Source organism: Diadema setosum, chromosome 11 (genome assembly GCF_964275005.1).
Source record: "Diadema setosum chromosome 11, eeDiaSeto1, whole genome shotgun sequence".
NCBI lineage: Eukaryota > Metazoa > Echinodermata > Echinoidea > Diadematoida > Diadematidae > Diadema > Diadema setosum.
Genome location: NC_092695.1, coordinates 24,481,719 through 24,509,560, shown reverse-complemented (window position 1 = coordinate 24,509,560; position 27,842 = coordinate 24,481,719). Strand labels below are relative to the sequence as shown.

The 27,842-nt window shown below is 38.7% G+C and overlaps 2 protein-coding genes across 2 annotated transcripts; one reads left to right on the top strand and one right to left on the bottom strand.

The window, feature by feature from the left end:
* Positions 1-1,073: 1,073 nt before the first annotated feature.
* Positions 1,074-13,883, top strand: LOC140235528 (ATP-dependent (S)-NAD(P)H-hydrate dehydratase-like). Its single transcript, XM_072315552.1, has 11 exons — positions 1,074-1,120; positions 1,930-2,062; positions 2,413-2,612; positions 4,119-4,207; positions 5,588-5,696; positions 6,159-6,209; positions 7,602-7,706; positions 8,592-8,712; positions 10,236-10,362; positions 11,105-11,310; positions 12,437-13,883. Exons 2-10 carry the CDS (start codon positions 2,002-2,004, stop codon positions 11,274-11,276), a joined length of 1,035 nt encoding a protein of 344 aa, XP_072171653.1. The 5' UTR covers positions 1,074-1,120; positions 1,930-2,001; the 3' UTR covers positions 11,277-11,310; positions 12,437-13,883.
* LOC140235527 (translation factor Guf1, mitochondrial-like) lies at positions 12,777-27,842 on the bottom strand. The gene is made up of 13 exons (XM_072315551.1): positions 27,626-27,842; positions 24,740-24,857; positions 23,666-23,814; positions 22,981-23,139; positions 22,387-22,535; positions 21,016-21,219; positions 20,160-20,289; positions 19,270-19,379; positions 18,413-18,617; positions 17,467-17,568; positions 16,485-16,618; positions 15,501-15,759; positions 12,777-12,910 (listed from the first exon to the last, which is right to left on the bottom strand). Exons 1-13 carry the CDS (start codon positions 27,818-27,820, stop codon positions 12,785-12,787), a joined length of 2,040 nt encoding a protein of 679 aa, XP_072171652.1. The 5' UTR covers positions 27,821-27,842; the 3' UTR covers positions 12,777-12,784.

Here is a 27,842-nt window from a genome sequence, read left to right as displayed (position 1 = left end):
TGAGGGAAATAGTGAAAATTTGAGGGCCCAGTTGGCCTTGATCTTTCTGACCATTGAGAAATGACCCCTAAATTCCCTAGAAAATCCCTGCCAGTACCAATTAAGTTCCATAAAGATACCTTGAACCATTTGCGAGATACGGAGAAAAAAAGGTGAGATTTCAACATTTTCACCTGACATTTGACCTCTTGACCTGAAACTCTCTCTGGAGAATTTTTATTTGGTAGTGTATGCAGTCACTAAGTTTCAAGAAAATAACTTCAGGCGTTGTATAGATATGGGCCGGGGAAATAATGAACTTTTGAACATTGACCTTGACCTTTTTGACCTTAACCTCTTGCCGATTTTACTTTAAAACTGCTTAATTATAATTGCCCCATCATACGTCATCCTTGGACCAAGTTTGGTGAAATTTAGTTATCGCGTAAACTGATACCATTTCATGAGTCGACCTTGACCATTGACTTCTGGTTCATAGGGGTATCAATATGCAAAATATGCTAATTAGGTGGTATTTGCATGGAGAAATGGTGTTCTCATATTAAAAACTATTTCCTTTTGACTAACTGATATGCACACTACTTTGGTAATTTTTAACATAAAATGCAGTTCTTAGACAGCTAGCAAGTAAAACTTTAAAAATAATGTTTTACTTCACTTTCTTTAGTAATTTTGTAAATTAGGTGGTAATGATGATGCAATTATTCAAATTCTTTTCTCATTTTGTTTCATTGGCGAAAGTGTTTTTTATCTAGGATGAGATTTAATTCATTGTTTACAAATAAATTTACATAAATTATTCAAATTGAGGATTATTTGCATAGATACAGATTGTCTCTTTAGATGAAAAAAAAAAAAATCCAATTGCACCGAGGAACTTGTGTGCCAAATAGGACATTTGTACTATAATAAAATGCAGTGATCGCCCCTTTTTCGCCCTTAGCAAGCCTACTAAAGTAATACAGGTAGATCTTTCAGTATGGCCTACGTGCGTGCGGCCACTGGAACATTCCACCTGTTATTGCTACCGACTGAAGCGTAAAGCTAGAAACTCACAGAACTTAAGTTCTGTGTAGAAACTGTACGAGAGAGCGAGCAGACGACTCAGCACTGTAATTAGGTGACGTTTTCGCGCTTTAAGTCTTCGTTTCGAATTTGTAGCATTTTTATATTTTTGATATTCCCTAACAGTTTTATGCAACTATAAATAGCTTATCCCTCGTCAACAACTATCGAGGTCTGTATCGTGTTATTTACTCCCAACTAGTAAATCCAAGGACAGACGTCCATGTTTTTTTCGGTCCCATGTATTGTTTTTGATGTATCGGCACCCGCAGTTACTAGTGCAGTGGCAGTTACTGTTAGTGTCAGTGTAAGAAAGATAAATCTAATTTTACAAGTATTTTATATTTATTGTTTCACGTAATAATAGTGACGTGTTTCACCAGCTGACCAATATTCACGCTCTATAATCTTAGAGGAGAGTTATTTGGCCCCATCATGCCACTGCACTACAACCACAAACCCACGACCATGACGACAGCCACGTTACTATTGCACTTGTGAATGTGGCCCCACCAAATGGCATTATTTACACGAGATTGATACAGCAGCAGGGCTGATTTACACAGCAAAGCATATTTTGCTTCATCCTTCCTTCTTGAATTCTTTTTCTTTGTCAGACTTCGATCTTTAATGTCTTTTTTTTTATTTTCAGAAAGATTTTCTAATGTCCTAAACATAACAACCCTAAACTGCGACCAGCCCGAATGCGAAGTATAACTGTGAACAAGGAGTACCCTAGGGTTACCCTAACCCTAACCTAACCTTGCCTGCTAATGCACAGATGCAAGAAGTGGACTCCCAAAATCCATTATTTTACTGATGATCTGTGTTTAATTATATCTTTGTTGTTGTTGTTGTTTACAGGAACAAGAAGAGACCCAGAGCATCATCCACAAAAGTTGTCTTCTGTTGGCAAAGCAAATCTTCATTTAAACCATGCTCACCCTTCAGACAATATTGTCTCAGCTCCTTGCTCGGATGGGAGGAGGTACAGGAGGTAAAGACATCATATCCTTACTTGTATGTGGTTACAATGTCTCTGCAGAAGGAGGAGGGGATTTTGCTAGTGTGATTTACATTGTACTGACATATCTTTATCGTGCAGCAAGTCTTTGTGGCTTGCATGAGTATGGACTTTTTTGTTGATTTATTTTTTCTTGCAAAGTTATATTGAACTGTGTCATTTTTTCTTTCTTTTACATTGAATAATATTTCGACATCATCTTGATCTTTTAATTTCTGTACATCAAATAGCATGGGCTTTGAATTTAGAAAAAAAACCACACACTGATGTCAAAAGGGAGTGATATAAACCAAAGATAGCAGTGTGTGAACTTTCCTCTTCAGCTGCAGCACTGAGCACTGCTGGTGAAAATGTTGTCACCACTCTGACTGACGGGGGTCACATCATCAACATGGTCCGGTCTGTTGTGCCCCCGTTGACCTATGGCAAACACAAAGGTCAGGATGGACGAATCGCTACTATTGGTGGTTGCCGGGAGTACACTGGAGCGCCGTTCTTTTCTGCCATCTCAGCCTTCAGAGTGGTAATAATAATATCTCAACCCTGTAGGGCCAGGGGGGAAGGGGGGGGGGGGCAATACTATTGCAACACAAGAAAACCTAATTATGAGGCTTCTTGACTTTTTTTCTTGAGTCTAGTGCAACTTTTGAGACCAAATTTGCAACGCCATCTCATGCCGTTTGAAACCACACCCATTTTTGTAACTGTATGGCACCCCAAAATGGGCACAATTTTGTGATTTTGTGTATGATTCCTATGGAAAACAGTGCTCTGTCATGAAACTCAAGAAAACCCGAGTATTTTTACCATAAATCACTTTCCTTGAATGAGTTTATGCTAGTTGTAGTAGAAAAGTGGTTAGTGACAATTTCCAATAAAAAAAAAAACAAAGAAAAAGCTAAAGCTGAAAAACAAAGAAATACAGAACAAAATCCAAAACAAAGTATATAAGAATTTAAATTACTTTTGGAAGTTTTTATGATGTACAATTGTTCAATATAATGTTAAAACAAGTATACTCGGGCAAGTGTCTATGGGAAATGCCTGTTGTAGCAAAATCAACCCATCCTCAACGGTTGACAGGCTAAGGAGATTTGGGCTTAATTTGTATAATTGATTGATCAAAATTCAAATAAAAAATTTATAATTTCAAAAAATCTTTAGACACAATCTTGTAAATTATGACATGGGTGTCGCGTGTGCCAAATTTCATAGCAATCGTGCCACTGATGGTCGAGATCTCAAGCGGGGCAGATTCTGCCCTCCCCCTCCCCCTCCCCCTCCCCAAATGTTGATAGAAAGATGGGTGTATAGACAAACCCAAGTAAAGTAAAAAAGGTTTGATAAATAGGTGGCTACCAATCATCATGTCATTTTGAAATGCCACTAAACTTTATCATCCTCATTTCGCCTGTATCGCACACACTTTATTTTTATTAGTCATGTAGCAGTGGGGCATTATTTCATTTACCCCTCATATTTATTAGTTTTGAATGATAACCATCAGAAGAACTTTGTGCATGGTTTATGTGGATGCAGTTAGTTATACTGCTTTATTCCTTTTTCATGTGTCTGATGGCATAAGCTGACTTTATATACTGGGAATTCACAAGAGTGTGGTAGTGTTCACCTATTTCCAGAGAATGAGAACAGACCACCTCATGGTTCAGTGATACAGTAACATGAAAATGATAGTCAAAGACTGTTAATTATAACAACTCACTATGCAGATTGATCTTGACAGCAAAACTAGTTTTACAGTTTGAGGAATTGATCTGTACTATGTCAGCAAAAGCTGGATAATACACAATTATCATAAAACTACCCTTCCCCACCTCCATTTTTTTCTTTCATCTTCCATGTTACCATAAAAAAAAAAAAAAAAGTAACAAAACTCTGAAGTACTCAAGAAACTACATAGAATAAAACAATGGATTCAGTGCTCACTCCTCTGCATTTTGTTTGAAGTGGGCCTTCCATGTACAGGTACAATTATATTGCCTTGAATTTTGTCCATCTTCATTTGTAGGGATGTGATCTTTCACACATATTCTGTACGGGGGATGCAGCACCAGTCATCAAGTCTTACAGTCCAGAGCTCATCGTGCATCCTTGCTTGTAAGTTGGACAGATATATTGTAGTTAATATTTTTACTTCTTGATGTGGTCCTTTAAGTTTGTGGCTATTCTTGCTTTTATTCAAATTTTGACCATCAGCTTTGATCACTTTTTAGTATAAACTACTACAGACTAAATTCAGCATGAAAGATGACCACTTTCTCTTTAAATGTATCCAACATTCTGAGTTTCATCATGCGAGTTATCTTTAGATGAATGGTATTCAGGATACAAAATTGTAATCTTGCTCTCAGACTCCAAGGTATCCCCATCTCCCACTTCTGTCTCCTTTCTGCAGAAGTAGCAGGCGTAAGCGTGAGCCTTGTGTAATTATGAATATTTTTCCTGATTATGTGTGCAAAGATGTGTGGTTCACCAAGTGCCTGTGGGGCCTGTGTTTTCCAAACGACTACATTCTCAAAAGATGCATGAACTGCTCTAGGGTTTTGGAGATTGACAATCCACAGCATGTAATAGTTATGATAGTCTCTCACAGAATGAGCTTTGTGGGTAGGACACTTCATGAAGTGGGTGAAGTTGGAATTGAGAGTGACAAGACATTTCTTTCCAAATGATTTACCATAAGATACAACTCCTTCTAAAAGTTCTAAAAGGCACTTCAACATTTGTTAAAGGGAAGATAAACCCCAAGAACAATGTGGATTGAGTGAAAGCAGCAACATTAGTAGAACACATCAGTGAAAGTTTGAAGAAAATCGGACAATCGATGCAAAAGTTATGAATTTTTAAAGTTTTGATGTTGGAACCGCTGGATGAGGAGACTACTAGAGGTTATGACGTATGAGTGGACAACAATACCAAGAAAATATAAAGAAAATTCTGCAAAAATCCATTTTTCATGAAAATTACAAATTCCATCAACTTGATATTGATATATGTTAAGGGTAGCAATTATTCCCCCTGCTTTCTGAAAACGGTTGGTCCATTGTTTTTTTATAATTCTAGAAAAGTGAATTTTTGTGGAATTTCCTTTATATTTTCTTTGTATTGTTGTCCACTCATACGTCATATCCTCTAGTAGTCTCCTCATCCAGCGGTTCCAACACCAAAACTTTAAAAATTCATAACTTTTGCATCGATTGTCCGATTTTCCTCAAACTTTCACTTATGTGTTCTACTAATGTTGCTGCTTTCACTCAATCCACATTGTTCTTTGGGTTTACCTTCCCTTCAAGCCCATTTTTTTTTTTTTTTTTTTTACATGTAGTGTTTTTCAGTATCACTTGGATCTTGAAGACTTCATAAAGTTGCATAATCTTGTAACCACATTATTGTGCAGTATAGCATGTGGTGCATAATGTTTTGATAGAGGTATAACTTTTCTCATTTTGTCGCACTAAAAATGAAATACAAAACCAGAGATGCGCCCAATGCAGTGGCAGAGTTGGGGAAGTGGCTCCCTCGCATGCATTCAGTAGTGATTGGTCCTGGACTTGGCCGTGACCAGGGACTTCTAGAAACTGTCAAGGTGAGATTCAAGTTATCTCTCATTTCGTAAATTTTTACAAACTTCTTGTGAACATTGCACAAATGTAAACATGGCAGTTCATGGCAGACATCTCCTTGACTGTTCATTTTTAGCAGTCATTTAGGCCTACATGTATTCTCAAACCATAGATGCATGTTTGCTGTAGCTGAAATACTGATTATAGGCTTATAAAGGTTGTACCAGTTCATTAATCTTAAGCATAGTCTTGTAAAAAGTGTTCCCATAAATGACTAATCAGAGCTATCAATTGCTGGCCCTCATGTAATACATGAACAACATTCTGAAAAGTCAATTTGAAACTGTAGGTTACTGCAAGTGTTTCATAATGGGACCGTTTGTTCTTTGTCTTTTCAAAAGGGAATGGAGACACTAGTCCATATAATGTACAATATACCATTTTCATGCATGGAATTTATAACCCTGTTTACCTTTATCTTGTAGAGTGTCATTTCTGCAGCAAGACAACTGGAATTACCTCTTGTAATTGATGCAGTAAGTTCATTCTCCATTGATTATACTCATCTTTGAATATCATTGATAACTTTGTCTCACATATCTGAGTACCAGCATAGATTATAATTTGTCATATCCCACATACAAAGAATGTTGCAATAGGATTGGTCCAGAGCTGATCACATGATGAAGTGTAGTTTTGCCCATCACATCACCTAAGAAGAAAAGTTTGTTACACTCTATATTGATAGTCCCTTTTGTTTTGCTGATCTCCACACAGTCCACACAGTCCTAATGCAAGACGAGTACGCACGAAATAAAAGTGCGTTGCACTGTGGACACAGTGCAGTACACAGTGCAACGCACTTTCACTTTGGTGCTGCGCGGTGCGCACAGCAAATTCATTGTTTTGTCATCTACGCGCACATGTAGCCTAAGCCCTAAGGATACCCAAAGACAGCTAAAACGGTTTCAGATGTGGAATAAAATGGGAATTTCTAGGACCCTAAGATGTGGAATATAAAGCAAATAATCAACTTTTAGTTTCAGGCAGTGAGACAAACTATCACTTCCTCGGCAATCTGAATGTGTACGCTATCTTTCCTCAGCTGTGCTTCAGAAAGATAGCTACATCCAGATCGCCTCGGAAGTGATAGTTTGTCCCATCACCTTCACCAACGTTGATTATTTGCTTACTATAGAGCCATTGAGGTACAAAATGTATTGTAGCTTCATGGTAGAACTTTGTGAAATGCACTCCCAGTATAACAAACATAATCAAATTTTCTTATAACGGAGTAAAATTCAGGTCCCCAAATTATTATCTATGCATCTTTATATACTTTGTGTGTTCACCTATAACTAGATATCATGGAAGTTGCCTGAGTGTATAATTGCTGGAGTAATGTCTTTTTCACAACTTCTATGATATACTATATTGTAAAAAGAAAAACAAGAACTAATTGCTCTTAGTAGTAGATGCAAATCCCCTTGAGACATTTTGATTAAAAGCAGAAAATGTAATATTCCCTTTGTGTTTGAACTTATAAAAAGTTCTTTGTACAAGACAAGAGAATGTCAAGCAAACTAAGAAATTTATGACTGCAGTATTATACTGTGCTTGTAGGTATATCAATGTAGGTTTTGATCCTTGTAGGTAGATGTCTTTTCCCCTCATCTCTTATGATGGAAAAAAAAAAAACAGATATGAGAGATTTACTTGAGATGAAATTTTAGTCCTGCACAATATAAACACTAACTACATTAAGCATTTACTACTGTATGAGACATTTTGTTCTGAATGCCAAATACCTGTAAGTGTTGTAATTACTTTGTTGTGTTGAGATGACAGCAATGTGCCTGAAGGACATTAAGACTCCCATCTCCTGAAATGTAACCCTTGACCTGGGGTATTCCTCTTCTTTCTTGCAGGATGGAGTATTTCTTCTCACACAGTCTCCAGAACTCATCTCTAACTACAAGAAGGCAATCTTGACTCCCAATGTGGTAGAATTTAAACATCTTTTCAAGGCTGTGGTAAGTGCAGTAATGAGCTATTCCATACAATTCATCTATTTTTCTTCCACGTTGTATCAACTTATCCAATCAAATTATGTACTATCTTCAAATCTCTCAGGAGTTATTACACATTCATTTCATCAAAGAATATTAATGTCAGTATTAACTGTTGATTTTTAAAAACACATGATCAGAATACATCCTTGAAATCGTGACACTGACAAAATTCATCATAATGTACGTCTTATGTATGTTTTAGTCATATTTTTTTTTCAGATAATTATGGAACTGTGAAATTTCATTATGTGACCACAAATTCTTCTCTAATAATCTATTCCACAGTCAAGCTGGTAAATGACCTCATTGTTGCTCATGCTTTCTGCAGGATCTGACCAAATGATCTCCTGAATAATTGCTCAAACAACAGTATTTTGGCTCTTCAGCCACAATCACAGACCTTTGACTTTTGTCCGTGATACAAAATCTTATCAGTCCATCTATTTTGTGTCAGTTTCTTTCAGAATACAAGGTTCATGGGACAAGAAATTGTGTTCACTGTGATCAGAAAGTTTGATATGTCAGTAATCATAAACAATGAGAGCCAAAGAATTTGCTCCATATAGTGGACCACATGTTATATCAGGTATATTGCTGTGTCAAATCTGCTTTTTACCAAAACTGAACTGCACAAGTGATTTCTTTTTTTATCTAAAGGGTAGGCAAGAAAACTTTTGAACAAATAATTATGTATGTCTCTTTGTGGAAGCATGGAAATTTGTGCAAATGAAGCAGAAAGTCTGCAAATGAGATGTCTTCCAGACACTGCTACACTACCTCCTGTAATCACACATTTCCATTGTGGGATATCTTCATGTATTTTTAGTCTTTCCTTTGCTTTCTAAGGTGGGAGTAGACCCAGATCCAATGGAGCCCATTAAAGATGTGATGGAACTGTGTCGCTCCCTGGGTCATGTGACCGTCTGCCGTAAGGGAGAGAATGACATCATTTCTGACGGGCACAATGGTAAATTTTAATTTCAGCCAATATCTATGATGTATGCGCATGTTTCTATAAGATATGGTGTCTCTAATGCTAATTACAAGTACTGTATACGCCAAATATTTCGCAAGGTTTTTATTTTCGTGAATTTCGTGAGTCGGGTGCAATTCCTGAAATTAAAGTCACACAAAAATATTGACTCTGATCCAGATGTGAATGTGACGTACGCGTGTACACTTCTCCATTTAGTACAGGACTCCACGATCGGGAATTTAACCACTCGTGAAATCGTCAGGAATTCCCGATTCGCGAAAATTTTGACTCACGAAACGTATGGCGTATACAGTAGTCAGCAGGCAGTTAAAGACTATATAAACTTCCTGGAAACTGTCTGAATATATGTTGCAAACATTCCCCTGTTTGACCAGCATTTCCAAATATCCAAATATGCTTCAAAACACAAACTACAGTGTAATATCTGTGAAAATACAGCTACTTCAGAAAGTATATGTCAGAAATTCATTTGTTTTTAGCAGTGGGACAGTGAAAGATGTACAACTGTATTGGTTATGTTGTTTCATTGATGATCATTTTGAAAATAAGCAGTCTCTCTATTCATTGCTGGTTGACAGCTTAAAGCCGTAAAGAAATCTGTATGACGTGCATTATCATTGAGAGCAAAGATGAGGGACTTTCTCACGCATTCTTTCCAGTAAGAAATTTGTCTTTCACTTATCTGGAGTTCATGCCTGTCATCAGACAAGTCAGCTGTCCTCTGGAAGATGTTATCGTTTGAAAGTTTTTGAATACTTCAGTTGGGATGCAATACACAATGCCCCCTTCTTAATCTGTAGGCTGCTTTATACTGGTACAATGGTAATGGGAACTGGATGCTTGAGGCAGGAAATTTGCGGGGAATGGTCATTTGTCAGAGACAATAGGTTTATTATATTTGTGATATTGAGAGCAGATTTTACAAAGTTAACCAGAGTACCAAATAAACAGGCGAAAATTGTTAATTTCAAAGAGATTATATACTCAAATCCTTCGTTACTCTTCATGTGCCCAGACACGTAGCTAAACTCTCCAAGCTTTTCCATTAAGCAGCCAGTAATTCATCTAAACTGCACCTGGTGGTACTGTTACTAAGCCCAGTCAGGTGTAGCAGTGTGCCTCAGTCAAAGAGGAAGGCCATGATGACGCATTCGGGATTAAGGGGGATGAGGTATAAATCTCTATTCATTGACAAGCACTTTCAGCAAAGAAATGAAGTCCATGGCCCTGTAGCATAAAATTGGCAACTTGATAATCATTGGCAACTCTACAGTGATTTCTTGTCTTTGACCGGCTGTGGAATAGTGTTGCTATGGAAGTGCTATTAATTGTGGAGGCACCATTGATTGAAAAAAAATATACATGTATGTAATAGTTCTATGTAATGTGGCCCAAGGATATGTATCCATTAATTTTCTCCGGTTGGTAGCAACTTCATGCAGAGGCTAAGTACTGTGTTGTGTATTGAATTGTGATTTTGTATCTCTTCCTAGTTTTGGTCTGCTGTGGTGAGGGATGTCCTCGTAGATGTGGCGGTCAGGGCGACATCCTCTCAGGAACCATGGGCGTCTTCACTTTCTGGGCTCATCAGGCATGTCAGGACAAGGAGGCCATTACCAAGTATGTTAATGAGCCATTTGAACTGAACACCTGTAGAGTGCTCTCTTAAGGTGCATTGGAAGATGATGCTGATGCACTCTGGAATCTGATTACATTTATCATACATGTACAGTGGACTCCCGTCATAACAAAGTCCTCGGGACCAGCTGTTTTCTTCGTTACATCGAAATTTCGTTAAAACCAAACAAATAAACAATTAAGATACATAGAGCCGATGACGTTACGGCCTGAATTTTTATTTCGTTGTAACCGTAATTTCATTTTCACCGTGTTTGTTGTAACGGGGGTGCACTGTACCAACTTCTGATAATTTCCCTGTTATGGTGCTAGCATTTGCCATGTTATATTTACCAGACACATCATGATACAGGAAAGAGGAGAAAGCATCTTTGTATTGATATGATCTTGTGTGAAATAGATCACTAGTATGTGATATTGATTAACAACTAAAATATAAGTGTAATTTTCATGTGCGTATAGAAGTTTCAAATATTCTGCTTCAAATGCCACATTTCGTGAGCTTTATTTAAAAATGAAAGGAGAGCAATTTTTGGATTAACCAGTTGAATATGGTCTAGATTCCAATATAGAAGTCTCAAGATTATGTTGTGAGCAACAATAATGGATCAGTTGCAATGAAAAACATCTTGACGGAAGAATTTCACTAATTTGAATAACAATAATGGAACTTTCTAGTCTTGGCACTGAGTATTTGGTATCTGTGTGTGTGTATGCCCTGCAGTGAGTACCTTGCAGCCTTTGGCCCCACCCTCTGTGCAGCCTACGGGGCGTGTCTCCTGACAAAGCGATGTGCGATGAGGGCCTTCCACAAGATGGGGCGGGGCATGACAACCACGGAAATGCTACCTGAGATACAGCCAGTCTTTGCTGCCCTCTACGAAACATCAAAGTAGCCACATTCTCTGCAAACTGTAACAAAATGTACTGGTGAGTATTGCCTTACATGAATTTTTTTCTCCCTCATAATTTACAGAAATTGCTACATGTGAAAAGTGTACTTCAATATGCAAGAGAATTTATTTCACGTTGAACCTGAAGCACCAATCAAGATCAGATCAAAGGAAACTCAGATAAATATGAAGAAATTGTTGTCATTATAGTGTCAAAAGAACAGAAACAAAATCTGATCACCTGTGGTTATTTCAATATTGCCATCTTTGTCATGAATTAGAGTAAATCTGTAAAATTCATTCATCTGTGATATATATTGCTTGACAGTATCTGGTAATAATTTATGCCTAATTAAATAGGGGAGCATATGACCCCAAATTATTTGTGTAGATGAGAGGGGTGGTTGCTTGCTAAGCTTACAGCAGAATGACATTTGTCTTTCCTTTCACCTCTAAATATTATTTATTGTGTTGCTGGCTGATAGAAACTGATAAATGTCTGCCAAATGATACAGTAGTGAAAATAAGCATGCAGCTGTACATATGGATATAAAAGGCCATTTTCTCACTCAAAATCACACAGCAAGGAAACAAACATGGTGTTATCCTTAATTTAATTTAGGCTTATTTTCATAGCATTAAGACAGGCTAAGTGAAGGAAATTTTGTCAGAACAATTTGAGAACAGTTAGCAGAACTGTACCAAAGCAAGTGCAGGTATGATTGCCGAAGCAGAGTACTTCAACTGTGACATCATGTACACCACAGGAGACTGCAATGTTATTTGGCATTTCATGACTTCGTATTGGAACTGACTTAAATGGAAGAAACTAATCAAATCATATCCAGTATCTTAGGAATCAATACAGTATCTGACTGCAATCTATTGCATCATTTTTTTCAATAAAATTGAAATTGCCATGAAATATAAATTATGCATCCGTAGTTCTTGATAATATCAAAATTGTGAACAAAATATTCTTTCCCTTTGTTTAAAAAAGAATTTTAATTGTCAAATTGTCAACCCTTGTGAATGACATGTCTTCAATTATGGCAACTTAAAACAGCATTCTATACTTTCAATGAAATAATGCAGAGGCATACAGTGTATATTATGTATTCTTAGTGGCTACATTTCATCATTCTTTCTTGCATTTTCAAAAGGAGCAACTACCACAATGCCTCAGGGATGTCAACACTGCCACTGCATGGGGTATATGGGCTCATGAATCGATCTACATATCTCGCTGTATGGAAACTTTAGAGGAGACTCTCTGGATGTCCCTGGGCCTCTGTCCAGAACTGTCTTCTGATGACCATTAAGTTGAAAGCACCACCGACATATCATTCTTGGTGCCTATGTTGATGCGATATCTGGGCATGCAGAGTTTCTGGAGTTGTTCACAGGAGGCTGAAACACCCTGAAGTTGCATTATCCAAGTCCATGCCATCTAGGTAAGCATCAGCTCAAGAGTCAAAGTCAAAAGCTTGGATCTTTGAAGATTTCCTTTGTCACCTCTTGAGGATGGAGATGAATGCATCCTTTGGAACATCCACATTGCCAAATTTCTTCATCCTCTTCTTCCCTTCCGCCTGGCGTCGTAGCAGCTTCATTTTCCGTGTGATGTCTCCTCCGTACTGATATGAAACATAGAAGACATTTAATGATTAACTTGGCACCAAAAATGTGGGTACTGATTTCTGTATCACTGAGAACTTGATCATGTCATGTCAACTAAAAACTTTCATATACAGTACAGATAATATATACATAATTACCACATCTCAGTGTGTGTAGCTTAAGTGATGCAGTCGACTCCCATTACAATGAAGTCCTCGGATCTGGCAGTGTCTTTTTCATTATATCAAAATTTCTTTATAACTGAACAAATAAAGTATATAAAGATATATAGCTAATAATTTGTTGTAAGCGGAATTCAGTTACATGTATAACTGTGTTCGTTATAAAGAGAGTGCACTGTATAGGGTGTTTGAAGCATGTTGGCTTGCCATTTACAACTCTGGAATTGTATGCAGTGGAAGAGAATTTGCATAAATATCAACTATCATTGTTATTATCATCAATAGAACGTGTATATAGTACGTGTAGTAGTAATAGTAGAAATTGTGATAGTAGTAATATCACAATTTCAGATACCATCATGGTTGGCTTTGTCAAAGTTATGACATTATATTAATTGTGTGAGGTTAACAGAGAACTACTTATACATTCTATATTCTTGGCATTTGGAAGTGCGATTGATAGCTTGCAGAAAAGTTAAAAAGGTATATGCTAATAATAAAATGATAAGAGGGGCAGATGAAAAACAAAATTCCAGCAATGATGACATGACATGACATTCACAGCAGAGTCTTAATCTACATTGTTTAATTTTAGTCATGACATAAAGACAATTTTTTACTTGTAAGATATGGCATACTCCATAATCATACTATCTTTTTTTTCTTCTTTTTTTTTTCTTTTTTTTTTGGGGGGGGGTACATGTAGTTCCCTAAAGTGAGGAAATACTTGACAGACAAGTTTCCAACAAATAATGTGGAATATTGTATACTATTTTAAAGCTATGCAATATTTAGTTTGCATGTTATACATTTGTATTTGTCAATGTTGGTTCATTGGTGTGTGGTTTATATTTAACTGTTATTCATGTGAGAACCACTGTGTGTCTGAAAAAAAAAAAGTGTTGTTTTTAGGGGCTTTATTTTTCCACACTGTGTGAAAAAGTTTAGAGAGTAAGGTATGCAGAAAAAAAGAAAAAATATATATATTTTCATATACATGTATGTGCATTCAAACAAGGGTATATAACACACATTCATCACATCATTTGTTTTTTTGTTTTTTTGTAAATGGTAGAAATTTGACACAGTTGAGGTAAGCATATTTTCCGAAGACAACACTGACTTTAGTTTAACTCTGCCTTTTAGACGAGATTCTAATGATGTCGTCAAGCCATGGCTCAACTTGCTGAGGGGCAAAACACTATGTATGGGGGGTAGGGGCATAGGTGCGAGATCCCACGTCTCATTATCACATGCAATTTTATGCATACTGTTTTTTGCCCCTCATGCAATGCATTTTATGACATCAAGGAACCTGGTCCATACCTTACAAAGTTGTGTGTTGGGTGAATGTCATGGGATCATTAAAATGTATTAAAACTGAAATAGCTTGAGAAACAATGAATGAATTGCCTGTCGGTAGTGCCAAGCAGCAATAGTGATTACTTTGGATTGTTGTAAGTATACTGTACGAGCTGAAATTTTCGCGGTGGTTTTATTTTCGCAAATTTTGCGAATCGCCTTTGAACCGCGAAAATAACAACGTGCGAAAAGATAAGCACAGTTTGACCTCGCAACCGCGAAATTAAGAACACGTGAAAATGTTCTCCTAGTAGCAATTCGCGAAAATATCTGTACATGAAAATTTCAGCTTGTACAGTAGTATATTGTCCTCATGAGATGAGTAATTTTGTCCAACACATCTACTACACATATACATGTATGTGAAATCATCAACATTGCATCTTTCTAAATAAATTTGTTTGGCACACATCAGCATTAGACGAAAATGTGCCACACTGTTTGAGTCATGAAGTTTTGTGGTTGTTACCCTTGGTAATTGTGTGTAAGTGTTTGTGTTTATAGATGCACCTGTTTGCACAAGTGTGTGTGTGCATGCCAAATATATTTTTCTGATTCTGTGACAGTTGCCCTTTGTGTTTATGTAAGTTGGTATAGATAGATATGTATATCAAGCTGATTTCCTCAACATTTTACAAATGGTAGATATTTCAAGGATAAGTGGTATGATATCCTCTAGGGTTTGTTTGTTTGTTCGTTTGTTTGTTTGTTTTAGTAACTTAACAGTTGTATATGACAAAACTAGCACAAAACTGTACAACGAAAACCAATGGTTCAAATACGATTTTTCAAGGTTGGTGTACGAATACCGAGGAACCTTGTTAATGCAAGCTGCGTGGGACCACTGAAATTTTATCATTATATGGGTAACTTGTTACATCAGAGATATAAACTAAAAAATACAAAAGGAATGGGACCTGCAAAATTATCTTGGTTTATCAGGTATCTTGCTATATATATGACCTCATTATGAGGTTCCACTGTATGCCAGTATCAGCAAGCATAATATCCAGCACAAGACATTTGCAGGCACAAAAGAGCACAATTCGCTCCGCAGACTCACACACTTGGCGAGGACGTTCTTCCTCAGCGCCCTGATGTTCTCCCTGGCAACAATGCGGCCCCCAACCGCCGCCTGAATGGCCACCTCATACAGCTGTCGGGGGATGTTCTCCTTCAGCTTGCCGCACACCGCCTTGCCCGACTCCCTGGCCTTGTCCCTGTGCACCACAGTAGCCAGCTCCTCAACCTCCCGGCCATTGAGCAGGATGCTCAGCTTGACCAGGTCGGCTGACTGGTAGCCGCAGTCCTCGTAGTCAAAACTACTCAAAAGAATTGAGAGGCAGGCTTAGGTTTTCAACAGAGTGCATTATGATACCAAAACACACAGCTCATATGATGAGCACAATGTCTCATATACAGTAGTGCATCTTGTAAAATAATTAGTACAGTACTTACAATCTTCACAGAAACAACAGATGAATTTACTGTCATAGCTGTTATTTTTGTGAGGGTTTAAATTTTGCAAATTTCACGAATCTCTGTTGGGCCACGAAGTTAACAACATGCAAAAATATTTCATGTAGACAGGCATTAGTGCACTTATGATAGTCAAATCGTGAAAACAACATCTCACAAAATTGTCTGTAACCTACTCCAAGGAAATATATGTACACAGAAATACAGCTTTTACAGAACATATAAAACAATTAAGATATCATGCAAAACTCTTTGAGATGGGAACAATGATAGTACAATACAACACAATCACGATACATTGCAGTGTCTTCAATGACAATAACACCCAAACAGACTTTTCAGCTGATATTGAGCATCGCCAGTATGCACCAGGTAAATATCAGGCAAATTCCCCAACCATACCAGAGGAGATACACTATTTCCCATCAGCCCCGGTGCAACAATAAATACACCATGCCAATACTATGGTAATTCGTAAATTCATATTTATGACACGAACACCAACATATGTTGTTACACTAACACCAATGCATGGTGTTCAACACTAACACCATGTTTCAAAACTCACCTGGCATACCCCGACGACAGTGACTTGAGCTGATCAAAGAAGTCCACCACCACCTCATTCAGTGGTAGTCTATACTTCAGCAGCACTCTGGACGTGTCTATGTAGGTGTACTCTTCCTGCTCCCCTCGCTTGCTCTGCAAGAATGCATGGAGGACTTTGCTTCAACAAACTGATCTTGACTACTAAGTCCCCTAAAATTGGCATCAAATGAATGGGAGATGCCAATGCCAAACCGAGCAGAAGAATGAAATAGTTAATGCACTTTTTTACTGATACACCTACGAGAGAAAGGAAACCTCATAGTCTGTTTCTTGTGCAGAAATCACAATTTGTCTGATTTCTTAACCCGTTGAGGACAGACTGATTTTGCTGCAACACACATTTCCCATAGACACCTGCAAGAGTATACGTACTCGGGACTCGTCCTCAATGGGTTAAGTTTTAAATTTCTGGTCTTCTCTCCCTTCATGTATGATGTTATTGTTATGATTAATTAGGCCCCTGGGTGTAAACAGAACTGGAGACCAAGAATTTTCCCCAAGCAGTCAGAAAAAGATGGTTCTACCAAATGTATTGGCACTTGGGGAATTAATTTTGTCATTTCCCCAAAGTACATCTCTTGCAGTCAGTAATGGAGCCTGAAATCTGAAGGTTCATGAAGTGTGTAGCCAGTACACTCTCACTCCCTCATTGAAGAATAATATACATGTATGTACTACACAGCAACTGAAGCAAGGAAATTGTTAATGAATGTTGTTCCACCTTCACAGACATGTTTGAAATGAAAGATCAGGGGCCCCCATTTCATATAAAGGCAATATGATAGCAACTCCTTCTGGAATAGCATATGTCACAGTAACAGCAAGAATCCATCTTCCTGATTGGCTGTTGCTGTGGTAAGTTGCCATTTCAGCAAGAGTTGTTATCCTAACATCTTTTATGAAATGGAGCCCTATTATGGAGAAAATTCATTGGGACTCACCTGACAGAGGCTCAAAACTTTGCTGATGTGCTCGTCTGGAGTGATGATGGTTCCCAGCACCATTGGCTCCAAGTACTCTTCTGCTTTTTGAGCATCTGGAAACTGGCAAAACATATTCATTCACTATCTTGCGTAATGTACAACAGGATAAAACTTTATTCTAAAGACACACATGCACATATTATCTAAATAAGTACAAATGTATCTCAAAGAAATTGCAATACTTTTTGCTATTAAGTCCTAAAACAAATACATTGCATCACAGATTCCAGCCTTTACATACCCCTTACCACCTCAATCTTCGCAATGCTTCATCTTGCAGTACCAGTAATAGTTGGCTTAAAGAAGACGAGGTTGTTTGTATTCATGCATCTGCCTTGCAGTGAGAAAAGTCGGACACAAAATATATTCATTCAAATTGATGATTCTTGGGTATCAAGACATTAAATAAGCATCAATTATCCATTGTTTTCATAAATAGCCATAATAAAATTCATGGGTATAATCATGAGTATACATATTCAAAGTGGCATTCAAACCCACAACCTTCTGACTGCTAGACAAGCATCCTACCCGATTATGTATGTCCATGATTTTTAGAGATACTTGTGTCCCCTTGAGACAAAAGAATTCTATTTCATGAATGTTACTATAAGTGTGCTATTACAACGAGAATCAAGCATATGCTACATGTTGCTCAGATAGTGTGAGCAGTCAATACATGCTACATGTACCTCCTGTCCACATCCATGGAGATCCCAGGCAATGTCTTGCAGATGATGGCTAAAAACTTCAAATATGGGATACAAAACCAAGAAACTGGCATCATATCTACATCACATGTGTTGTAAGACAAATCTCAAGACTTGTGATGGCATAAAGGCAATGTACCAATCAACTCTGAAGGATTCCTCTGTCAAAAAGAGGAGGGGGAGGGTCCTCTTACCACGGAAGGGTTATAAACAGTGAACTCCAGCTCCTCTCCATACTCTTGTCGGTTGGCCTTGGTGTCCTTCAAGATGGCCCTGAAGGGGACACTGGGAACCGTCATGATGACGTTGGCATTGTGCTCCTGCTCCAGCCGCTGATTGAACACCTCCATGTGTAGCAGGCCCAGGAAGCCCAACCGCCACCCCTGACCAAGAGCTGGACTGGAGGACAATGGATGGAGTGATGGATTGAAGTGGGAATGTAGCACAGCAATAAAAAATATACAAAAACACATATGAGTATTTGGTCATAAAAACTAAATTGTAGCTATCATTAATCCATTTAGCCATGACTTGACCATGATAACTTTTCTACTACACATGTACCCCCCCCCCCCAAAAAAAAAAAAAATAATGAATGAATGAATAAATAAACAGATATATACAGGAATAAATAAACAGCTATATGAATGAATAGATAGATGAATAGATAAATTAATAAACAAATAAACAAATAAATAAATCTGAAAAATCAAATTACAAACCTCCATAAGAATAGATTCCCCCTTGGTTAGGAGAGGCCCACTCATTATTCCTTTGATTCCCAGTAAGATAGCCCCTCCCCTAATATTCATAAATAGTTCTTTGGCCCTCTGTAAGATATGTTGTACTAGTACTAGTATAAAACACTTCTTCTTGTCACTACTTACTAATAATGAATGAATAGTGGGTTTAACTGCCAGCTTAATAAAATAACCCTTATTTTCACCCCCCTCCCCCCCCCCGACACACACACACACACACACACACACACCGAACTTAGCCTCATCACAGGGTATCACAGTACGAATGTCAATTAGACTTCCAATCTCACCTGCTGTCACGACTGACCGACACACTGCTGTCATTGAGGGTCAATCTCTCGATGGCTGACCGCAAAGACAAGTACTCAGACTGGTCAATTGGATATAGACCCGCAAACACCTAAAAAGATTTTATTTGAAAAGCAAGTGAGCACACATTGGGACAGTTTTGATTTGGAAAAGTGGCTCTGCAACATACACAGCAGAGCACCATTCCACAAAGGAATATGGGTGATTGAGTATCTTTCAAGCATTTTCTGCTGATCCGAAAAATCCTGAACAAAGATGAATCTGAATAACATCCAGTATGCACAGGACTGAAAGGCTTTTTAAAAAAAAAAGAGAGAGAGAGAAAAAGAGAGAAGATCTATGTGGTGTGGATGCAACATCTCAATGAAACACTGATGCAAAACATAATATACTTGCTACAGAGACTCCAACTCTCCCACTTTCGACGGGAGATCTCCCGCCGAAAGCCCATTTTTGCAAAATCTCCCGTTCTCCCGCTTCAGATTCAATTTCTCCCGTCCTGGCTCTGTGTCTCCCGTTGGAAAGGATTTCTTACTTATTGCCATTGTATGTTGAAAAATAAGCCTTAGATATAGCACAAGAGAGCATCTTGAACCCTAGAGCTTCCAGGGCACTTAAGCGGGCCCTGGACCCCGGCCGCGAGAAACTTCACGCTTTACGCTCATGATGTGCGCTTCGCACACATCAACTTGGAGTCTCCTGTTTTCTAGGGGTTTCAGGCGGGAGAATCTCCAGATCAGAAGGTGCTTGGGGTTGGAGTCTCTGTTGCTACATGTAACATCCACTGTACTATCAAGAAGAGGAATATACTGCACATATCTAGTGAGAGTCAACACAAGAGGGCAGCATTGCAGTCAACCTGTGGACTCACCATGGGTTTTGCAGCCTTGAAGCCAGGGAGGGGTTGTACAGGGCTGTTTGGGTGGTAGAAGGTGTCCCCCATGTGAGCCTCTTTGATGTTGTGCATCCCTGGAACCACATAACCCACCTGACCAGCATACCTGTATGAAGCACAATGATGGATATCACTGTAACATTAGAGGACATTACTCCACTTTTTATACGCCATTCAAATTAATGAGTCTAGAGCGGAGTTGTTTTTATTGCAACAGGCCGACAAATCACCCTTCTTCGATGTTATACACACTGATTGTACAGGTTTTTTTAGTAGTAGCCATGATGAAATCCATGGTAATACAGTTACATTATCCAAACTTAGATTTGTTCATATTTGATTCTGTTCAAGCAAAGAAAAATTTACCATAAGTGCTTGTGTATTAGTAAGTATATTAACAGTTAGAGCAATCTTCATTTTTTACCATTTTCCTTGATAGTAACCAACCTATTCTCAAAACTAGAAGGCTGCGCAATTAGTTGAGCTTTTTATGTAGCAATATCATATCTAACCATTAAAAATGTATGCTCTTTTCAATCATAACCATGACAACAGTGGATAAATCCCTTGAAATGTGGATAACATGAGGTTTGATATTTCATGAACCACAAATGAATATATGAAAAGATGTCACATACAGCTCCATTTGAACCTCACTTTCCTTGCAAATGACACACTGATGAAAAACCTTTATATGATAACCCCCTCTTTGCAATGCAAATATGATATACATAAAATCACTGTTAATAAGGCATACTGTGTCATCAACCTCATCAACTTTCATATACATTGTACTCATTAGTTTTTGACATCAAAGTAGTCATCTACTCACAACTCCTCAGTGGACACTGGGTCTGGGTGCATCACCCCAAGGTCATGGACCTCATATGTTTTTCCAGAGTGTGCTGATGTGACCTTATCCCCCTTTCTGATAATGCCATCAAAGATGGCCATGTTGATGTAAGCTCCCCTGTACTGGTTGTACCAGGAGTCTAGTAGCAGACCCTTCATTGGTCGCTCAGAGCTGGATGGGGGTCTGTACAGAATTCAGGAAACATTCATTTTATAACCTTTTATTCCCCTAACATTTCCAATACAAAACACAATATTGCATTGCTGAACTGAACCTTGTATTCCTTTTCAACTTCTGCACTCTTTTCAACAGAAATTTAAATCTTGGACCCTGTTTACAGTGCGGGGCCGGGCTCGGCCGCAGCTCGGCCACGGCCGAGCCCGGCCTCAATTGCGCGGCCGAGCCTCGCAATTTTGTCCGTTTACACTGCTGGGCTCGGCCGCACTTTTAATTCAAACCTTTCAATATTTTGTCATAGTGGCGCTCTGCTTGTAAACAAACGCAATTTGGTATAGTCTGGTTTTCAGATCCTTTGCCAACTGGATTCCGTGGGGACGAAGTCGCCGTTCGGGCAAAGGCCTTTGCCGAAGGAAAAATCTTTTGCAGGACAAAACCACCTTAAACTATACTAGCTTTCGATGTTGAGGGGGTTAATATCCTGAATAGCGAAATAGTACGGGCAGAGGGTTTGGAAGCCAGACTAAAATTGGCCGCGCATTTGGCCCAGTTTGCGTTTACACTGAGAAAAGGCCGAGCTCGGCCGCGGCCGAGACCACCTCCAGAGCGAGGCCAAATGCGAGGCCAATTTTGGCCCCGCATTTGGCCTTTTGCGCGTTTACACTGAAGCCGGGCTGGGCCGAGCCGCCGCCGAGCCTTGCACTGTAAACGGGGTCTTACATCATGCTGGGATGGGTGAGGAAAAATACATCAACAAACAAAGGGAAATGTCAGGCATGTTTCTATGTGTGTATGACAAAAGAATACAAGATCAAAAACATATCAAAACAAAAACAAAAAATTACCAAGTGTTCAAGAACTATGACTGCTATAGGATATCAGTAGTAGATGAACAGTTACAAACACACCCATCTGCACTTGTTTATCATAAAGTTGTGCAAGTTTTTACACAAAGACCGTACAGAATGATTAACAGATATATCTGCTTTTATTTATTTATTTCTATAACTCATCTCTTCCACAAGTCAACTCCTCTAGATTCCTTTTTCATGTGACATTAAATAATAGATAAGCAAGTCTTGCCAAAATACTGATGGTAACTTTATGGATAAGAGAATGACTGAAACAATGGAAGCAACTTCACTTATGATGATATAAAAATGAATGGCATACGGTGGGATTTTCTCTATGACGGCAGGCAAGACTTGGTCAATGCCGGTCCCAAGTTTGGCTGAGATGGGCAAGATTTCCTCCCGTTTGATGTCGAACAGGGTATCCAGCTGTCCGGCCACTCTATCAGGGTCAGCGATTTTCAGATCTATCTGCGGAGGGAACATAAGAACAGGCATTGCACAATCTCTTTCATTGTCAGTGCATTGATTGATACAAAAATTCGGAGTGAAACTAGACAAGAACTATATGTGTAAGTATATTTTACTATCTCAACTTGTCCATCACATGACATCATCAGCTCCTCATAACTCAGGTGAAAGAATGTACCTTCAGAACTATATATTTGCAGAATATAAAATTATTAAAAAAAAAAAAAAAATGACAACAAACACAACTATGTAATGGAGAGTGCAGTAGTTGAATTGTTTAAGAATATTGAGCAAAATTAATTGGTTAGCAAACTTTCAACAACAACAACAAGATCAAATTCCTTCAGCTGCAATGCACAGTAAGAACATTTCATTGAAGTATTCACATCATTTCCATTTTGCCTCCACGGACTTCTGTAGTCATGACAACGAAGCTTGACCTCACCTTGTTTAAAACAGGGATTATCTCCAGGTTTGATTCGAATGCAAGGTAGAAGTTTGCCACGGTCTGAGCTTGGACCCCTTGGTTTGCATCGACCAATAGGAGCACACCTTGGCAGGCCGCCAACGATCGCGAGACTTCGTAGTTAAAATCCACATGACCCTATATCAGACAGGAAAGAAAGGAGCACAGTTGGAATGGGAACAATAATAGTTTGGACCAGTTTGACTTTAGTTTTGCTTTTTTCCAAGGTACAGTAAGAAATAAATATAAAAGATATATAAAGACACAAATCAATATGATAGGAATTGTCAAATCAGTAACACCAGTGACCACAGTCAATACTGTCCCTGATAACATAATAGGAGAGAAGCACTACTGTACACCATAATCATAGGTGAGATGAAAATACAAAATATAGGAGATGGCCATCATAAGCAGAGCACAACTCGGATGGGCCCCAACAAATAAACAAGAAGCACATTTACCATACAATACATATATTCCAAAAGACCATAATTTCTTGTTACTATGAGCGTGTGACAGGCAAAGTAAAAAGGCTATTATGCATGCCTTTAGTATTATTGATTCTATTGTAATTGGAGCATTTCAGGCTATGCAAAACCAAACCAAAACAAGCAAAAAGATATATAAACAAACAAATATATCAATGAACACATATACTCACTGGAGTATCGATCAGGTTGAGGAGGTAGTCTTTCCCCTGATAGTGGTAGATCATTGATGCTGTCTGGGCCTTCACAGTGATTCCCCTTTCACGCTCCACCTGAAGCTTGTCAAGAACTTGCTTGTTGTCCGTCTTTCTTGAAATGGTGCCTAGGAGTAAGATTAGGACACAGACATCTCATCCAATCTATGAATTAAGATACAAACCGTGGATGAATCTATTGTGATACTTAAAATTTGAAACAAACTTTATGATGGATGCATTCTATGCAAGATGAAGCCAGAATGGAAAATGTGCCCTTTGAAAAAGGCAGAAAATCTTCTCTGCTTTCACTGCCATTCTGTTCAAAGTTTTCTGGGTTCTTCTCCATAGTAGATTGCAAGTTTGAAGTCATTCTCTGTCCTGCATTTCTGTTATCCCAATATCAATAGGAACTTCTTCAGAATCTGAAGAAAACATGCCCAGTTCTATATTCCTCAAAATAATATGTGACGGTTCTTTTCACCAGCAAAAGCAGATTTATCACACTCTCCTCTTCATGTAGACCACACATTACATAAACTGGAATACCATTATCATCACTGACACCTCTTTCAAACACCTAGAAAAATATTTGGGTGGTACGGCCATTCCTTAAAAGACATAATGATGTGTACACAGTTTGAATTGAATGCTTCATTACTGAGTAAATGTGAATATCCACCATCTTGGGCAAGCAGAAAAAAAAAAAATACTTCTACAAATGTGCTCAAGACAAGGGCACTGTGAACTATTTCAAGCACACTATGACTGCCTACTGCACTTGATAAATATATCGTACGAATCTATGTTGGTGGGTTTTTTTTCTGTTTCAAGATAATTTTCACTAATCATTTCACTACTTTTATAACCTTCTTTTGTTTGAATATGAATACAATTGTACCTACTAAAACATGTCTCACTGTAGAGCAATTCTACAAAATCCTCCCAGAATTTTCCAGGATCTATTACAAGGCAGACAGCCATGGGGTATAGATTTTTATCAAATGTTGCAATTATGTTGACTCAATTGAAAATAATTTGTAAGCAATTTACCTGTCAGCTCCAGCAACCTGTCAGCCAAGGTACTCTTGCCATGGTCCACATGAGCGATGATACTGAAATTTCTGATGTTTGACACTGGGAAACGAGACATATCAAGTTTCCTTGTTTCCTGCAGAGAAACATAATTACAGACAGAGACATCTGAATTTCAGTCATCTCCTAGTACTGTTTCCATTTAAATATTTTTTTTTTTCATTACATAGTCACTGCACATCCATTTACATACATGCAGCCAGGAATTGTTCAAGAATGCATGATAAATTTTTCATATCTGCTTGAATAACCCATATGTAGAATATCGTATTTCAACTCTCAAATCTTTTGTGGGGACAAATAATCAAAAGCATACACTTATGGTGAACTTGCACTTCGTGACATGTGGGGTACTACTTGAGAGACTAATAGTACAACTGTGTTGCACATGTACTACTTACTCCATGGGGCTTTCTTGCTGTTTGCTACCACTCAAACAGTCATTAAACTCTGGCATGTGGGGTGCCGGTAGTGTAAACTATACTCTAAATTACTCTGAACATTCACAGGTCTGTAACACTGCCCGCTAACCTTCCATCACGACTAATTGCTGAATACTATACCCAAACATATACCTGATGCTAGTACGGTATGCCTATCCCATAGAGTGGGCAAATGAAATGAACAGACCCATACAATCCTGTCAGGCAATGAACAAGGAGTGTAATTTGTTGGGATATCCTGTAATTACATAGATTCATTTGTAAATGAATCAGTGTGTTTCTAGTAGTCTATGCATCATATTGCCTCACACCACCACAATTTGGCACAAACATTTGTCACCTGCATCTGCTTAAAGTACTACTGATACCCGAATAGTTTCTGTTGCAGAATAAAATATGCAAGAATGCAGGGTAGGGAACTTACAAAAAAAAAAAGGCAGCTTCACCCGTCAAGGACGAGTTCCGACTATACTTGGGCAGTTATAAAGCGTCTATGGGAAACGCGTGTTGTAGCAAAATCAAATTGTCCTCGACGGGTTAACCAGGAAGTCATGTATTATATTTAAAAGGTCATAATTCCATGCCATGGTCTGCCATGGATGCCATATAATGAATGCCACGATAAGCTGAACAATGCGGGGAATAAGGCTCTCGGTGAGAATTCAAGACATCTGGCACACCGCAAATTTCATTACCATTTTATTAGGCGCCGGCACTCTGTTTCTACTGAAAATCGTCCCTCACATTACCTCGTGTCGACAACTAAAAAAGGTGGACAGCAGATCATAGTTCTGGTATTAATTTAACCCCAGGTCGCTCCTGTCTTGTAAGTTGTACACAGTTATACTGTGGGAGCTTATTTGCGTTCGGGCTGGTCGCAGTTAGTGTTATTTTTTAATTGTGCATCACTTTACCTGCATTAGCCTACATTTGTACCTCGCATTGCCTCGCATCACCTCTGTGCTCTGATTTTTATTGTTCAGTCGAAACATCCACATTGGCATTGGGACAGTAAGTTATAATGAAGGAGGTATCACCTCCTTGGTCCCACATATTGGCTTTTTACTAACGTTAGTACCGGTACTTATAAACTGTTTAGACAGTTAGGGGAAGTGTGGGAGAGTTGAGCCACTTTTTACATTTAGTGATACTGTTCAATAACTATACACAATTTATGGATTATTCATTCGCTGGTGTATACTACAACTATTCAGGCATAATATGATAGCCCAATAAGACACCTAGCACAAACAACTTGGGGGTGACACTTCAACAAAAATATTTTGCAAAATGGCTCAAGTCTCCCTTGATGTGGTGAGAGTTGAGCCATGGGGTTGGGAGAGTTGAGCCACTATGCTATAGGCCCTACATATCATATTAAGAAGTTCAGGCTTATAAAAGAAAATGACTATGGAAACCTATCTAAGGAAAGATGGTGTAATGGTAACAGAGGGGGCGGGGCATCTGTTTGACTTACGGGTCATCGGATGGATAATGTGGATGTTGTTGGGGTCCACCTATACGATCACATGATCAGGATTTCTAGATGCACCCTGAGTGGATTTGCGTATAATAAGTCAACTCTTGGTGTGAGGAAGAAGAAACCGCCTGTAGGGCGTCACCCCTGGCGAGAACACCACATACCTTTCCAATATTCCTCACCTCATCCAATTGCAGACCCGTTTCTTTGACCAAAAAATGACACTCATTGAGCCACTTGAAGGGAGGGTTGAGCCACTTGAGGGCTGAGCCATTGGAATACAGGGTTTAGCCATGGCACAACTCTCCCTCCACACGTTGGCACAACTCTCCCCACAGTCGCCATTTAAACTAACCCTCAAAACCTATGAAAGTGACCACACCAAACATGTTGAAATTTGCTGAAAGAAACAAATGATATACAGACTATCTGCTACTCCAACTGATTCGCACTTATCCTCTACCATAGGTGTGAGAGAAAACCACATATCTGACAAGTGGACATTCACTTTTGGTGACCAAAAATGGTTTTTCTTTGACTATTTTGTCATGCTTCGTCCAACGTCGCTGCCTCATACACTGGTATATAGTTAATCATAGGCATGAACAAGAAATGGCATCGGCTGACTGCTGTCAGTTACTATGAAGATGTGAGGTGACCTGGATCAACTCTCCCAGTGGCTCAACTCTCCCACACTTCCCCTACTGTTCAGTGTTCACTTCTCACCGAGTGTCTTGACTCTTGCCTGGTCAGTTTAACCACATAAACTTTACATTTACACAACCAACACATAGACAGCACTATTGTCGTTGTTTTGTGATATACACATATGGAACCTCCTCCGAATGAGATTAAAGCTGAACTGGGATACATGATCACATGTTTAAGAGGGTAGAGTCTACTACAGCCACCCGGTTTTACCTGCGGGTGCTGCTGGACAGCAGCATTGTCCGGTCGGCCAGCGTCGGCGGAGTCGCCAGCAGCTCCGGGTGAGGAAGTTTTCAGTCCCCGCTTCACGCACTGGCGGAAATTTAACTTGCTACTCCTGATATTTCTTGAAGTTCCATGGGTGCATATACATGTATAACTTCTGCTGAGATTTAAATAAAGCGCCATATTCTGTCTATAATTAAATGCT